The following is a 15269-nucleotide window of genomic DNA, read 5'->3' as shown; positions in this document are numbered from 1 at the left end:
AGTTAAAGTGCAGCTTAAATTCGTGACCTTACAAAAATGGGAGTTTACAGTATTGCTGCTGAAACATATACAGTAAAACGGAACAAAAAGAACGAGTGTTATTGCCGATTTGTGAGCTTAAGACTGTTCATTTGCCATTTACGTGTGAGTGCCTGTGGAATTGTAGCAATTGAATAGTGATTTGCGATTTTAGCGATTGTACGGTAAATTTTGCGGGCTTGCAAGATCAAAGGCTTAAATTGGCTCGGAGTTACAATTCTACCAACTGCAGTGGATTTTCCACTTATAACCCAATTTTAAGGGAGTGGCTTCTATTCGGGTATTGTTTTTTTCTCCCCCCCCCCCGAATTTTAAAGGGGTGGCTTATTTGCGGGTGCGGCTTATATTCGGGCGAATACGGTACTGGTAAGAAAAGGACTCATCCTAGCCACTACCACATATGCGAATGGAGCATTCCCTCATTCATTGTTTCTCCAAATAATGGATTTCATTCTGCTTTGGTGAAACAGAATGCCACTGTGCTGTTACACAAAGCCAACTGGGTTTCTAGTGTTGGGACGATCAACTTGTGGCCTGCGAGGTAATCTTAAAAAAAGGAAAAAAGGAAAATCTCCCCCAAGGAAGCGTTATATTCTGAATCCAGCGAACACTTCCAGCATGGATCTGCCATTCACCCTTGCAACCCGTTTTTCCCGAAGATGTTTTCAAGGCTATGCTGGAAATTTTCCCAGCGCAGCTGGCCATTTTAACGGCTCTCCTGCATTGCTTTTAAAGGATTTGCGTGACTCTACCCCGATCTTTTGTGAGAGGACGGCATACAAATGCTAACGCTTGGGCCGGGAGGCGAATGAGTAAAGGAGGGAAGCAGTGGGAAAGAACGACAAGAGAGAAATCATCCTTAAAAATATTACATTTTATTGTCTTGTTCCCAAGTGGGAGGAGGGCTGGTTTTCCCCGGAAAGCTTGGAAGTTTGTAGAACAGAGGCAGACAGAAGCCAGCTACTCCCTATTGGCTGAACTGCCCGCCCCCTGCCAGAGGGCAAGCATTCAGGAGCAAACACAATAAAATAAGCTAGACCTTCTCCGACGACAAAAAGAAAGGAAGAAGAGAACCAAAATGAAAAAGATGGGTGACCAAAAAATAAAAAGGTGTAGGAATGTTACTGGTTCCCCACCCCCACCCCCAGTGCTACGGTCAGCCATAACTTTTAATTACATGATGAAGGAAAAAGACAAAGACAAACAAACAAACAAACAAACAAACCCAAACACACCCTTCTGCAATATACGATGCTAGATGTATATATATATTTAATAATAATAAATCTGGACGTTATTAAATTGCAACAGTTTGCTGTGTTTTTAATTTCTCTCTTTCTTTTTTTAAAAAAAGATCTCTGCATGGTTCTCTTTCGTTTTAGATTTGGTCCTCAGAAAACCCTGCACCATGATGAAGAAATTACAAAAAAATAGATATATATATAATATATATATATATATATATAAGCGTGAAGCAATGGATTTTTTTATTTTTAATATGGGTTGTTTAGAGCGAGGCGAGAGAGAGAGTGAGAGAGGAAGACTGAGTGAGTGAGTTGCTCCTGCCCTGTGGGGGGAGGAGAGGGAGCAGCCAAAGAGTTTGCGAGGGGCCCAGAGAGCTGTTTTCCCTGCAGCGGAGTCTGTTTCGCTACCTTGCAAGGATCACCCCCAGGCTAGAGAGTGCTGGGAAGAATGGTCTTGGCCCCCCCCTTCTCAGACACCCCTCAAAAGTTCCCTCCAAAAGGACCTGTAGTTATTTGCAATTCCCCCCGCCCCCCCCAGCTTTGGTGTCATCTACCCACATTTTCACTTTTCTCACCCCAAAAACCACCCTCAGGTGTGAAAACAAGGGGTGTCAAGAAGGGGGAAACTGCTTTTAAGACTGATGCTCGGCTCCTAGCACCTCTCTCCCCTCCCGGAGAAAGTCAAAGCCCCTCCTTGGGTCGCCTCTGGGCGCACTTCGCGCGAGCAAACAAACCGTTTTTGCATTTCGGCCTCAAAGATGGGCGTCGGTATTGCTGAGATTGTGTTATTTCCAAACTCTGTTACAAAAGCGGCTGGCGGGGGGGGGGGGGGGTGCCACGACCTGATAGCATGGGGGAGAGAAGGACGGGTGGATTTATAAAACTGGAGATGGGACTAGCGTGGGAGAAAAGAGGAGAAAGGGCTGGGGGTGGGGGTGGGGATCCGTTCCACAAAGGTTTTGCTTCTCCTGCGAGCGTCGGGGAAGACGCTGCAACGGATTTGAGGAGAGAGGCACTGCCTCTTTAACACTCGCGTGCTCAGTTTGCGGAAGGGGAAAAGCCCTCCAACAAACCTAGCCCTGAATGGGAAGGTGACCAATTTCTTTGAGAGCTTGGGTGGCCGTGAAAGAGGGCACCGCTTAAAGGAGCTGCCTAGGAATGGCTGTACAGACCCAGCCCTCCTTCCCAGTCAAAGCTAACAGCCTGGGCAGAAACCACGAGTTTGGTCCTAGACTCCTGAAGAGGGTCCCCCCATCCTCCTCCTCTCACCCCTAACGGGGGAGGGGGGGAGGGAAGAGCCAGTCGGAGGTGCGAAACTGGGGTTGGGGGGCGAGAGGCACAGGCTAGGAACAAAAACTGCCTAGCACAGCGAGTGGAAAGGTCCGGAATGAGGTATCTAGGTTCTGTGTCAGAGAGAGAGAGGAAAGCAAGGAAGCGCGTCTTGGCAGCCGAAGGCGCTGGGTTTCAATGCGCCGTGGACCAAGGGCGGCTTGGGGGCACGCCAGACACATAAATTAAAAGACAGTGCCCGGGAAGAGATGGAGGGAGGAGGGAGGGCCCCAATTATGCCAGTCAACAGTAGAACTCTCCAGCCCACCCCAGGCCCAATTAAGATCAGTAGAGGGAGGGAAACTGGAATGGCATCTCTATCTAACAAAAATAGCCATCTGAACTGCGGTGGATGCTTTTTGGACTCTTTCCCCTTTCCTGGAAAGGCCTCAGGGCTGAGCTTTTCCTCCCTCCCCAGGGAAGCAAGGAGCCACACTGAGCTCCTCCGCTGCTCAGAGTTTTGGGGGAAAGGAAAGACTTGGAACTGTTGCATAGTGTCCGTTGAGTGCGCAATGGGGATGGGGGGATGGGGGGAGGGGAGAGGGTGGCACAGGTCAGCTCCCAGGGTCGCCCAGCGTGGAGGCAGCTTTCTGTCCTCGGAGAGAAAGAGAGAAAGAGAGAGAGAGAGAGAAGGAAAGACAAGGTTCCCATTGCTCTGTGTGTGTGTGTGTGTGTGTGTGTGTGTGTGAATGGGGGGAAATCAGAGCGTCACCCCCCCCTCCCCAAAAAGCGCCAGCGCTTGCTGTTGCCGCCGCTGCCTCCAGCTCTACCCTCACAGGTCGCTCTCGCCGTAAAGCGCCGTGGAGAAGGACTTGTAGTCGAGGGCGCCAGGGATGGCGTCGGGGCCCTGGTAAGGTGCCATGCGGGCGATGCAGTACTCGGCCTGGTCTGGGGGAAGCTCTCGCCGCAGCTCCTCTGCCGTGATGTAGTTCTGGGTCAGGGGTGGGGTGGGGTGGGGTGGGGGAGAGAAGAGGAGAGGCCTCCGTGAGGTTGCGCCCACTAGGTGGCGGATCAGGAACATTGGGGTAACACAAAGGGGTTTTGGGGGGGGTCCCAAGCCAATTTCGCAGCAAACTCCATAGATTTGCAGCACATTCAGTGCAGTTTTAAAGCACCTGGCTCCCCCGACCCAGAATCCTGGGAACTGTAGTTTAAGGGCGCCGGAAGTTGTAGCTGTGTGAGGGGGAAGCTACAGCTCCCAGGATTCTTTTTTTAAAAAAAGTTTATTATTTTGCATTGCTTTACATTAAGATCATATAACATACAATTTACATCAAAACCTATTTATTTATCTTGGCAACTTCCCATCCTTAATCTGTGATGGTCCAATTCCCTCTTCTCCCTGCTGCCTGTCCAACCTATTAACCTTATCCATTTACCTAAATCCTATATTGCAATCTTTTCTATTTTCTTTCCATTGCTCATAAGGCAAGACCTGTTTGAAATTTTATTTCGCTATATCGTGTTCTTATATAAACTCAAAAGGGTTTCCGTTCTTCCACAGATATTTTGTCTTTCTGACTCCTTATTTTAGCTGTGAGTTCCCAGATTCTTGGGTGGGTGTGGGGGAAGGTCATGTGCTTCAAATGCGGTGTTGAATGTGCTTGAAACGTACGAGCAGATCTGCCCCCAAACTCATCTCAAGGCAAAAAATGTCTTGGAAGACTACTGTACACTCTCAGAACTCACAAAAGGTTTTCTAAATTCCGCACCAAGAGAAGCCCTATTCTGTCCTGAAATCAGGTGAAAGCTTGCACAAATCTGCATGTTCTCCCTTACTTGGCATTTGATAATCAGGGGGAAGGGGGCTAAGGAGTTTTTGAAGCCCCCAGCCCCAAATTGCTAGAAAACTCACTCAGTTCTTCCTCTGGCTTCTGAGATTCAAGCACTTTCAGCAATGTCTTTTCAGCCACAAATGCTAGAAATGTCCCCCCCCCCCCCCGTTTCTTTAAAGGCTTTCCCCTTGTTGAACTCACCTTGTCCCCAGCCAGGACCTTGAAGGAGGCAATGACCTGGTCGGCTGTATCTGTGTCTGTGGTCTCCCGGGACATGAAATCGATGAAGGCTTGGAAAGTCACCACTCCGCTGTTGTTGGGGTCCACGACACTCATGATCCGGTTGAATTCTGCATCTCCCTGGCGAGGCAGGGGTGGGGGTGAGAGACAGAAGGTCATTTGATTCTCCTGGCAAAAAGGCAGCAAAACAGCTGAGTCCGTTTTGACGGCTCTGACACTTTTGCTGGAAAACTCAGTTGCGGCCCCAAGGCTTGGCTTTAAAGGAGCCCCCCCCCCCCCAATTCCACCCTGTGTCAAAGTGGCTGTCCGAATTTGGACTGGTGGGAATTCTGCAGGGTTCGGAACTACACCCGGTTGAACTTGGCCCAAACCTTCCTTGCTCCCACCTGCTCCTTCCTAGGCTCAATTTCTGTTTGAATCTCCTGTGATTGCAGCAGAAATATATATATATATATATTCAGGACAGATCCTGAAGCTGAGGCTCCAAGACTTTGGCCACCTCATGAGAAGACAAGACTCCCTGGAAAAGATCCTGATGTTGGGAAAGATGGAGGGCACAAGGAGAAGGGGACAACAGAGGATGAGATGGTTGGACAATGTTCTCAAAGCTACCAATCTGGGGTTGCAACGCTCATCTCGCTGTATAGGCTGAGGGAGCCGGTGTTTGTCTGCAGACAGCTTCCGGGTCATGTGGCCAGCATGACAAAGCCGCTTCTGGCAAACCAGAGCAGCGCACGGAAACGCTGTTTACCTTCCCGCAGGAGCGGTACCTACTTGCACTTTGATGTGCTTTCAAACTGCTAGGTGGGCAGGAGCTGGAACCGAGCAACGGGAGCGCACCCCGTTGCGGGGATTCGAACCGCCGACTTCCTGATCGGCAAGCCCTAGGCTCAGTGGTTTAGAGAGCAACTAAGTTTGTTCTTGGTATGAGCTTTTGTGTGCATGCACACTTCTTCAGATACACTGTGACTGCAGTGTTATACTAGGGATGAGCCATAGCAAGGCAACAGATCACTCGCTCGGCATGCAGAATGTCTCCAGTCTCTCCCATCTCCAGTTAAAAAGAAAAAAGACCAGATAGCAGGAAATGGGGAAGAGCGTCTCTCTGCCTTAGAGATTGGGAGAACGACTGGCAGCCTCTGCAGGCAATGCTGGGCTCAATCAGTCAACCCCCAAGCTAGCGCCCTCCAGAGGGTCAGCGATGAAGGAGGGCACCGCGTTGGAGAAGGCAGCTAGATGGGTAAACAAGTCAAACCTGGCATAAAAGCAGCTTCCTCTACACTACTTATTAGAAATCTATACCCCGATTTCCACTTTATATGGGTCTCAAAGTGACCATTGGAGAATAAAAATGTACCATATACCGACACTGTAGTTTGTTAAGGGTACTTGGGAGCATGGCTTACTACAATTCTCAGCATCCTTTGGTGGAAGCCACATGCTTCAAATGTACGGCACAGATGTGGGCAAAATTTAAAATGTTGGAGAATAAAACATCGGAACAGCATTTCTGAGGGACAAAGGCCTCCTGGAATAAAACCATCTTAACCAGGCGTCTGAAACTTAGTAGGGGTGGTGCCTGCCTGATTTCTGCCCCCCCCCATGTTTATTTTATACAAAGTTGTCCCTCCACAGCCACCCCCACTCAACCCAAGGGAACTCCCCCACCCTGCCGATTCACAGTAGGAAGAGCCTGCAAGATCAGGCAAGGGATTCATCTAATCTAGCAACCTGTCCCATAGCGGCCAAACAAACACCCCCAATGGGAAGCCCACAAGCAACAGCACCCTCTCCCCACCTGTGACTCCCAGCAGCCCTAGCAAATGCCCACCCACCAGTAGCCCTGAATTCCCCACCCTCACCCGCCTTTTCTTGCAAACCACTTGGCCGTAAGCACAGCCCCGACCCTGGACCCGACTTGACATCACGTCCGACTCACACCCTACGCCCGTGTTCTTCAGCCTGGACCACAACTCCCACAATCCCCTGCTAAGTTGGCAGGGGATAATGGGAGCTGGAGTTCAGCAAGGCCTGGGTACCCAAGGCAGAAGGACAATGCGCAAGGCGAGGGTCGGCCACGCAACGGACAGATGCAGCATTTTGGCTGTTGCCAGCTGCTGCCGTCGGCATTGAGGACAGAGCAAGGAAGAGAAGTGGGGGGGGGGAAGCAGAGAGCAGAGCGTACCAGGCTGTATCCCGTGGAGATAAGCAGGGCTCGGTAGTCGTCTGTGTCCATGCTGCCCGTGCGCTTCTATTCCCAGAGGCCGACAGACGAAGGGAGGGAGAGGGAGGAGGCAGAGAACGCAAATGGAGAAGGCATGCAAAGATGGAAAGGGAGGAGAGGGCCACAGAGCCCCATGGAGGAAAAGAGACACAGAAAGAGAGAGAACATCAGTCAAGAGAAGCCATCGAGATGCCACGTAAACAGACGACAGGGGAAGTGGGGGAAGACACAGGCGCACAAATCGGATACATGAAACACGACGACAACAAGGTGGTGGGGAGGAAGAAGAAGAAGAAAAGTGGGTGTTTGGTGGTGGTGGCGGTGGGGAGAAACAAACGTGGTGAAGGAAGAGAGAAAGGAGATCAGGTTAATTGCAACATCGCCGAGCGGCTGCGCGGTTTAACGGGCGTCGGGTACCTGTCTGTCATTCTCCACATCGTATCCCAAGCTGATGAGGCAGGCTTTGAACTCTTCGGGTCCCAGGGAGCCGCCGTGGTCCTGCCGCCAGGCCACGCGCAGGGAGGGGCGGAGGGTGCGGCATGCACATTTGAGGGGGGGGGAGAAGGGCGGGAGAGCCCACGTGCACACGACAAGGGAGGGGGGAGGGGAAAAGACACGGCGTTAGTTCCAACTCTCTCGTGGGTGCTCTCGGGGGGCAGCTCCAGCCCACAGGCCCAGGAAGTGGGCAGAGGAGGAGGGGGAAGAAGAAGAGGAGCCCTTTGGACTGCCTGCTTCAAGGACCTGGTTGGGACGCTCAAAAGAGACAGGACTTTCACACCACCACCTGTTCTGATCAGACGTTCGGTTAACAAGCCGTGAAAAAGAGTACTGGCTTCTATGGGGCTTGTCAACCTGGGAAGGGAGCCCATCTAGGAGAAGGAAAACTTTATCTTAAACCTCCGCTGCTTTGCAGGACATCTTTGGGAGAAGAAAAGGCTCGGGAGTAAACCCTGCACAAATCCGGAGCGGAGTCCTTCTGGCAACTCCTGCAGCCAAGCTGGTGCCAAACGTCTTGCTCTGCTTTCCTTGGGGCCACATCAGCGAAGCCGTGTGTGTGTGTGTGTCCTTGTGGTCCAGGAGCCCAGGACCTCGAGACACACCGCCCAGGCTTGTGCCACTTCAGTGCTGCTAACGCAGTGGTTTGACTTCATCCCTGGAGGCACACTCCATTCTCTCTCAGGACAGACAGGTGCCAACAACAGGCCTGCCCAGTTTCCTCTGGACAAAAAATGAACAGGCCTGATTTGGGCAGCAGAAAAGCGGCTGGAAGCTTGAGCCCCAAACTGTTCAACCCTTTTAAAAATAAAATTCTGCCAAGGGTGAGAAAGCAGGGTCACCCCAAGAGCTGGAAGCTACTGTCTAAGCCGGGCCTACCTCACAGGGTTGGAGAGAGGGGATAAAATGCAGGGAGGGGACTGCAACTACCCCGAGCCCTTTGAAAGAAGGGGCGGAATAAAAATATAAATCATGAGGAATGAGCATAGCCTGGAAATTAAGGTAAACAAAAGCGCTCGTGGCAGCGCTACAATGCTGAGCTCAGAGGACCCCCCAACTGGTGCCAGCCTCCTTGTCATTTTTCAATCTGAGGGCACGAACCCTTTCTTGTGGGGAGGAGTTTCCTCTCTTTCATTCTTTTTATTAGTGGTGATCAGATGCAGTAGAGTCACACACACACACACACACACACACACACACACACAGAGGGCAGACTCTTCTGCATCCAAAAATGACTTTCCGGCTGCTCCACCACGAGGCTCCAGCCCTGCGCCAAACTCAGGTTACCTTATCGAAGTGGTTGAAGGAGGCCCGGAACTCCTGCATCTGCTCCTGGCTGATCCCCTTGGCGTCCCGGGTCAAGATTTGGTTCTCCACTTCGTTGCTGGTCCGGGCTGTGGTGGTGAGGAGTTGCTCCCACCCGACACGGATATGCTGGGAACGAAGAGTTCGGGGCAAGGGAGGAAGAGGCAAGGCTGAATAACTCACCCGCTTTGGTGCACTGCCTTATTGAAAGCTGAATCTGCACCTGGGACCTATCAGTGGCTGAGATCTGGTAGAGAGCAGAGGGTTCCCCCAGCCCAACAAAGGTTGCTTTGTAAAGAACTAGGCAGAACCCCTTGAATCAAAGCCTTCCCCACTCAGCAAAAGGGCCTAGGAAGATGAGCCTGGCTGGTGCATGCCTGAAACCCTAAAACCAGCAGCCAGCCCTGGAAACTCTCCCTGGGCTTGAGACGCTTGTACGGCTGCCTTCCTATACGTTTCCAAATGGCGCTGACTGAAATAATTTATCGTTGCTGTTTGCGCCGTTTATTCTTTGAATAATACTTCTTTGAAAAAAGCAGTTACAGTGGTACCTCGGGTTCTCGAACGTAAATCCATTCTGGAAGACCGTTCGAGTTCCGAAACGTAAAAAAACCGAAGCGCAAAAAGCTGTCTGCAGATTCAATTGAGAAAATTGAAAAACATGCAGTGGAAGTTGTTCGACTTCCGAGGCGCGTTTTGAAAACGGAAGCATTTGCTCCCAGATTTCCGTTGCGCTTGGGTTCCGAAACGTTCGTCAACAGAGACGTTCCGAGAACCGAAGTACCACTGTATCAGTTTTGCAGGCCTGCTCCACGACTCCCGTTTCCCCAGTATGCAAACTGCCAGAAAAAACAACCACCAGAGCGGCCGGTTGTATGGCTAGCTGGCTGAGAGCATGCCCACGCTGCCCTCACCTCCATGGTGAAGTTGGTGTGCTTGTTGTCGAAGATGAGCGCCTCTTGGATAAGCTGGTGCTGCTGCTCCAAGAGGTCAATGTTGGGCTTGTAATCCACGATGCTCTGCTCATACAGCTTCAGGTGGTCCAGCTGGTCTTCTAGGGTCCCGTTCATCTCGATGGAGATGCGGCCGATCTCCTGGCGGAGGGGGGAGAGAAGAAGGTGAAGCCATGTCAGGGCAAACAGGCCGGGTAGACAGAGATCCCGCCCAGAACAAGCTTGACCGCCTGGCTTTTAGACCTGGAAGGCACTGCCCCCAATTCAAGCAGGAGGCATGGCTAGTATTATACTCTAAGTCTGCTACACCAGCCCAAAAGGCTCTCAGAGCAGCAGAGCCCATGGTGAGAGATGGGCAATTCCTGGCTCACATGTCTCATTGTTGGCTCTTAGGCTGCACCGATGCTCCAGGTCTCCAGCTTTTTCCACCTGCCTTGCCCCACCCTCCAGAACCTGAGAGCCTTTCCCAGACCATGACAATGAGAACAGCAGAAGTAGCTGGGAAGAGAGGAGGAGTTCAGGGATATTTTCAAAAAACAATTTCATCATCTGTGCGTCCTTGTTTCTCAATTTGATCCTGGTTTCGTTGTTATTTTATGCATTGTGTCCTGCCGTTATTTTTATTGATTACAGCTTAGTAATTCTTTATTCTAACTGATAAGTGTATACTGTTTAATTATTATTTAAATTAACTGTTTGCTGTTATATTCTAAAGGACTAATGAATATTGCTTTATTTAAGTTGTTTATTTTTAACTTACGCTTTTATTACATATGACTTTTAAAAGAATTGGATAAGATTGCTATTAGGCGTGTGATCTTTGCTGTCTATGTTGCAAGCTTGTAAACTGCCTTGTGTTTACAAGAAAGGCGGTATACGAATTGATAGTGAAAATGAAATGAAACAGAAATCTCTCCTCTCTGCACCTCTCCAAATTATTCTGTGGGGCAAGCAGGGAGCAGCAAGTGGGGAGCAGCGGGCAGAGCCCCCTCACCTCCATTTTGGTCTGGATCCAAGGCCCAACAATGTTGGCCTGGCTAGCAAACTGCCGGCGCAGATGTTCATTGGACTGCTGCTTGCTCTGTTCGTCTTGCAGGGCGTGGTCCCTCTTTGGCACCAGCTGCTGGACCTGCTCCAATGAAAACGAGAACAAAAAGAGTTGGATCGTCAGCCCCCAGCGTCTCCCACCAGCTGAACTGGCTGTGGGCCACTTCAGCTGGGTGCCTTCTCTCTCGCCCCCCCCCCAATATCTCCCTCCAGGATTCTGCCTGGATTCATGACACGGTCCGGACATCTCCACGCACCCTTTCCCACTTGGAGTTGATGATCTGCGGAGTGACCGTAGTGTACGGGTTGTTCCCGGAGAGTTTTATGTTATTGTAGTCTGCAATCTTCTGCGCTTCGCTCTGGATACCCAGGATGGCCTCACGCTCCTTGTCTGCGTCGGGAAGGGTGGACTTGAACTGGTCATGGGCTGCAATCAAGCCCTGGGAGAAAAGGGATTTGTTAGCGGCAATTCCTGCCTTGTGTTGGACTAGAATCAGTGGTCAGCAAACCTTTTCTACCATGGGCCGGTCCACTGTCCCTCAAACTATGTGGTGGGCTGGACTATATTTTTTGGGGGGGAAATGAACGGATTCCTATGCCCCACAAATAACCCAGAGATGCATTTTAAATAAAAGCACACGTTCTACTCATGTAGAAACATGCTGATTCCTCAAGCTTGACTGCAATAACCTCTGTTTTGTTTTTCTTCTCACCACATCCAGAAACAGGCCCAAAAGCTTAAAAACACAACACTGCAATTGTATTGGGTTTCCCCGAGACGACATTATATCACCCACAGGCAATGTTATATTAATTTGACCATTTCTTAATCCAGTGCAGTGGAACCTTGTTTCTCGAACAGCTTAGCTGACAAACAAATCAGCTCCTGAACGCCATAAGTGCGGAGGAGAGGTTGGCTGCATGTAGGCACAGTCTCCAATTGCTTGGGGAAAGCCCTGGTGAGAGGTGGGGGCTTTCCGTCTCGGCAACTGATTTTCATGGAGGAAGAATGAGCTGCTCTGCAGTCAACAAACCTGTGGGGGTCGTGTTTTGCTAACAAGGAGTTAGCTCCCTCTTTGATTACTGAGCAAACTGGGGCAACTGAATTGTGTGTGGTGACCCTTCCACCTCACTCCTCCTACCTCGATCTCCTCGATGGTGTGGACGATGAACATGTCCTGCAGGTCCTCCATGGCGCTCTCCATCCAGTTGTTGAAGGGCGCTGCCCGCTTGGCATACTCCAAGTGGAGCTGGTCAATAGTCTCCAGCTGCTTCTCTGTTTTCTGTGCAGGAGAGAAATGGGTCAGGTGACCGGGTCCCGTGACACAGCACAGACTCTCCCCTGCGCCTCTGGCTGAAGGTCAGGGGAAGCTGCAGGAGCCTCCTGGCTCACCTCCAATGCTTCCCTCCGTGTGTGGGTCAAGGATCCGAGCGAGTCCCACTGGTCACAGATCTTCTGGCACCGGGTGTTTACACTGGGCGAGTCGTAGTAGTCCAACTCACTGCGGGGCAGAGAGATGGGGGGCATTACTTAGGGCCAGGCCAGTGGGGCTAAGCTCTCTTCCCCCTAAGGCCTTCATACAACCACAATGGGCCAAACACCTTGGGCTCAGGGGAGAAAAGAGGAGGGAGAAATAATATTCTTAAGGCTCTCTGTTGTTGCAGAGGCCATGATCTCTGCTTAGAGCACACCTGTGGTCTTTTAATTATTGGAACAAATAGCTCCGTTAGCAGAGCATGAGATTCTCAATCTCAGGGTTGTGGGTTCGAGCCCCATGTTGGGTTGGACTAGGTGGCCCTCAGGGTTCCTTCCAACTCTACGATTTTAGGATTATAGTGGGCTAATGCCTAGAGCAGCCTTTGCTAACCGGGTGCCCTCAAGATGTTTTAAATAACAGCCCTGTGCTGGCTGAGGATAATGGGAGTTGTACTCAAAAACACTTGGCCCTCCCTGATTTTGGACTACAACTCCCACCACCCCTGCTAACAGGACCAGTGGCCAGGGATGATGGGAATTGTAGTCCCAAAACAGCTGGAGGGCCAAGTTTGGCCATCACTGGACTAGAGAGATTCCTGTCTGAGGGCAGGAAGCTGGGTGATAACCACCTGCTCCAAGGAGTTACGCAGTGCTGAGATCACTCCCTCCTGGAGATCTGACTTCTGCAAGTCCTTCTGCATGCAACGGTGAGGGCTAGAATCATAGTTGCAGCTGTGGTTTGCCAGCTAACTCAACTTTAAGCCAAGCGCACTCACACACAATCGTGCAAAGTATTCAGAGTTCCAAACAATGCTAAAAAAAAAAGGCTGGGGGGGTTTCACAGAATCAGAGAATTGTAGAGCTGGAAGGGGCCACAAGGATAAATCTGGCCCAGCCCCCTGCAATGCAGGAATCTTTCTGCCCAAGGAGGGATTCGAACCCGCGACCCCGAGTTTAAGCATCTCCTCCTCTACCAACTGAGCTATCCTCCTCCCCGCCTTTGGGAAAGATGGGGGCCCACAAGCTGGAGAAAAGCCATGGTTAGTAGCTAAGCTACGTCTCCCAGAAAGTCAAAGGAAGAGAGCAGGAAGGAGCCCACACAGACTGGGTTTCCTCTGGCTTCCAATCCCTTCTTCCAACCAGACACATAAGGCCTAAGTTAGGAGATGGGAGCATCCCATAAGGCAGAGCTCTAATGTCTCTGCAGTAGATTTACCGTATTGGACGGAATACAAGACGCACCCGCAAATTAGCCATACCTTTAAAATTCAGCGGCTTGGGGGACGGGAACCGTTGCCCAGCACTCCCAGGCTACTTCCGGGGGGGCGGCGGCGTAAGGTTACGAATATAAGCCACACTTTAACTTTTCACGTTTGGAATTTTGGAAAAAAAAGTGCGGCTTATATTTGGGCCAATACGGTATGACTGAGAGCACCTTGGAACGGAGACTTGCCCTCTTACACTTTGTAAAGCCCCACGTGCACAGAGTTGTTAAGTACTGCCATGAGCCGGACTGGGGAGGCGGATATTCAGGAAAGCAGCAACCGGGTGCGAGAGACGCCAGGCATCTATTTCCTCCTTGAGCCCGGCTGCTGCGCAACCAACACAGTGGCAGCTCTTGGGCACCAGAGGGTGCTGCTTCCCCCTTTCAAGGCTCTCTCTGCCCACCAGACGGACGGGTTGGGAGCTCTCCCCCAAAGCCTCTAGGGGGGGGCGGGGCGAGTCTAGCGCCTAGCCCCAAAAGTGGCACGTTCCCAGCCAACATCTCCCCCCCCCCCCCGGCCCTGAATGCAAAGTTTTTAGCAGAGCTCCTCTGGAAGGCTGCATGTCGCTACATGTTTGGGATGGAGCAAGAGCCGCAGAAAAAAAAAGCCGGGAGGTTTGCCAAGCGAAATACCTTGGGAGGGGGCCAGCGGAGCCGCAGCAACCAGACATGCGGGGAAGCAGGGTGCCTGGTTTCAGGCAGAACACCCCTAACCTGGGATCCGTGTCTAACTCATGACTAGTGGGTGGGAGAGAAGGATATTTATTGCCTAGCGACTCCCAAAGCAACAGATGCAGGGTGAAAAGGCTTCCGCGGCCTTCAAATGGCGCTTTTGCTATTTCAAGGCTTTTTTGCTTGCTTTTTTTTTTTTTGCAAGAGAGGTGTTTTGTGTGTGTGTGTTCTCTCCCCCATGAAGTCACGCTGCAGGCCACACACATCCATGTTTCCAAGTTCCCTGCCATTCCCAGCCACGGGAATAAGAGCTGCTATTCATGGCTCTCGCCTGTGTGTGTACTAATTGTGCCCGAGTTTATCCGGGTTGGGGGGGGGGCAGGGAGAAGGGGTAGGGGGTGGACGAAGAAGTTTGCAGCAAACTCTTACAATAAGCACATTCTGGTGTCACACAAAGGGAGGAGGGAAGGAGAACAATAGGGGCACTGTGTATCGTGTGTGTGTGTGCGCAAGTGGAAGAGAACACTCTTTTAGGAACTCTTTCCAAAAAGAGAGGTGATCCCAGCCGTTTCTGTGCAGGAGCCAAAGACGCATTGGAAAGGGATCTCAGTGACAAACGGAAAGAAAAAGGGGCGGTGCGGTTGCTATTTTGGACCTGCCAAAAATATCACACAGTGTCTCTTTGTGTCGGCCCCCTTGCTGCAAGACGGTTCGAGTCACACACACACACACACACACAAAATAGTGAGCCTGGGCGGTGTGAAGGAATGGCGGCTGGGAAGCTCTCTAAAGGGCCTGGAGGCTGCTGCGGTTTCCTTTACACAGGATGCAGGAAAATCTTACGGCATAAACACGCACGCTCGCACAAAGACACACGCACACACACCAAGAGTGACTGAAATTGGGATTTTTACTGTCTGGGCTCGAGGGGGCCAGAGGACTGGCTCAGCAGGAAGCCACAGGTGTCCTGGCTTTAGAGCGGCAGTCTGATAGTTTCAGCATGGAGGCTGCTCCGAGCGTCATGGTTTCATTCAACTTTGGGTTCACAGATGTGGGTGGACGGCAACTCCCATCCTCCTTGGTCTCTGATCTAAGATGGCCGTGGATGACGGGAGTTGTAGCCCACCGATGCAGAGCCACAGAGCTGGAAGGGACCCCAAGCATCGTCTAGTCCAACCCCCTGCAGTGCTAAAGAATCCCTGGCA

The 15269-nt window shown here is 51.3% G+C and overlaps 1 protein-coding gene across 2 annotated transcripts in view; it reads right to left on the bottom strand.

The window, feature by feature from the left end:
* Positions 1-892: 892 nt before the first annotated feature.
* The window catches only part of ACTN4 (actinin alpha 4), a 107923-nt gene continuing 93546 nt past the window's right edge, over positions 893-15269 (bottom strand). For both annotated transcript variants that reach the window (XM_035117974.2, XM_035117973.2), the window contains exons 13-21: positions 12045-12153; positions 11794-11934; positions 10909-11091; positions 10599-10733; positions 9566-9745; positions 8634-8780; positions 7269-7349; positions 4589-4747; positions 893-3543 (exon numbers count right to left, since the gene is read on the bottom strand). In XM_035117974.2, the coding sequence (XP_034973865.1) occupies positions 3385-3543; positions 4589-4747; positions 7269-7349; positions 8634-8780; positions 9566-9745; positions 10599-10733; positions 10909-11091; positions 11794-11934; positions 12045-12153 (1294 nt within the window). In that variant the 3' untranslated portion in view covers positions 893-3384. The remainder of the gene's footprint in view (positions 3544-4588; positions 4748-7268; positions 7350-8633; positions 8781-9565; positions 9746-10598; positions 10734-10908; positions 11092-11793; positions 11935-12044; positions 12154-15269) is intronic.

Source organism: Zootoca vivipara, chromosome 6 (assembly GCF_963506605.1).
Source record: "Zootoca vivipara chromosome 6, rZooViv1.1, whole genome shotgun sequence".
Lineage (NCBI taxonomy): Eukaryota > Metazoa > Chordata > Lepidosauria > Squamata > Lacertidae > Zootoca > Zootoca vivipara.
The sequence above is the reverse complement of the archived record's forward strand: the minus strand, read 5'-3'. Positions and strand labels throughout refer to the sequence as shown.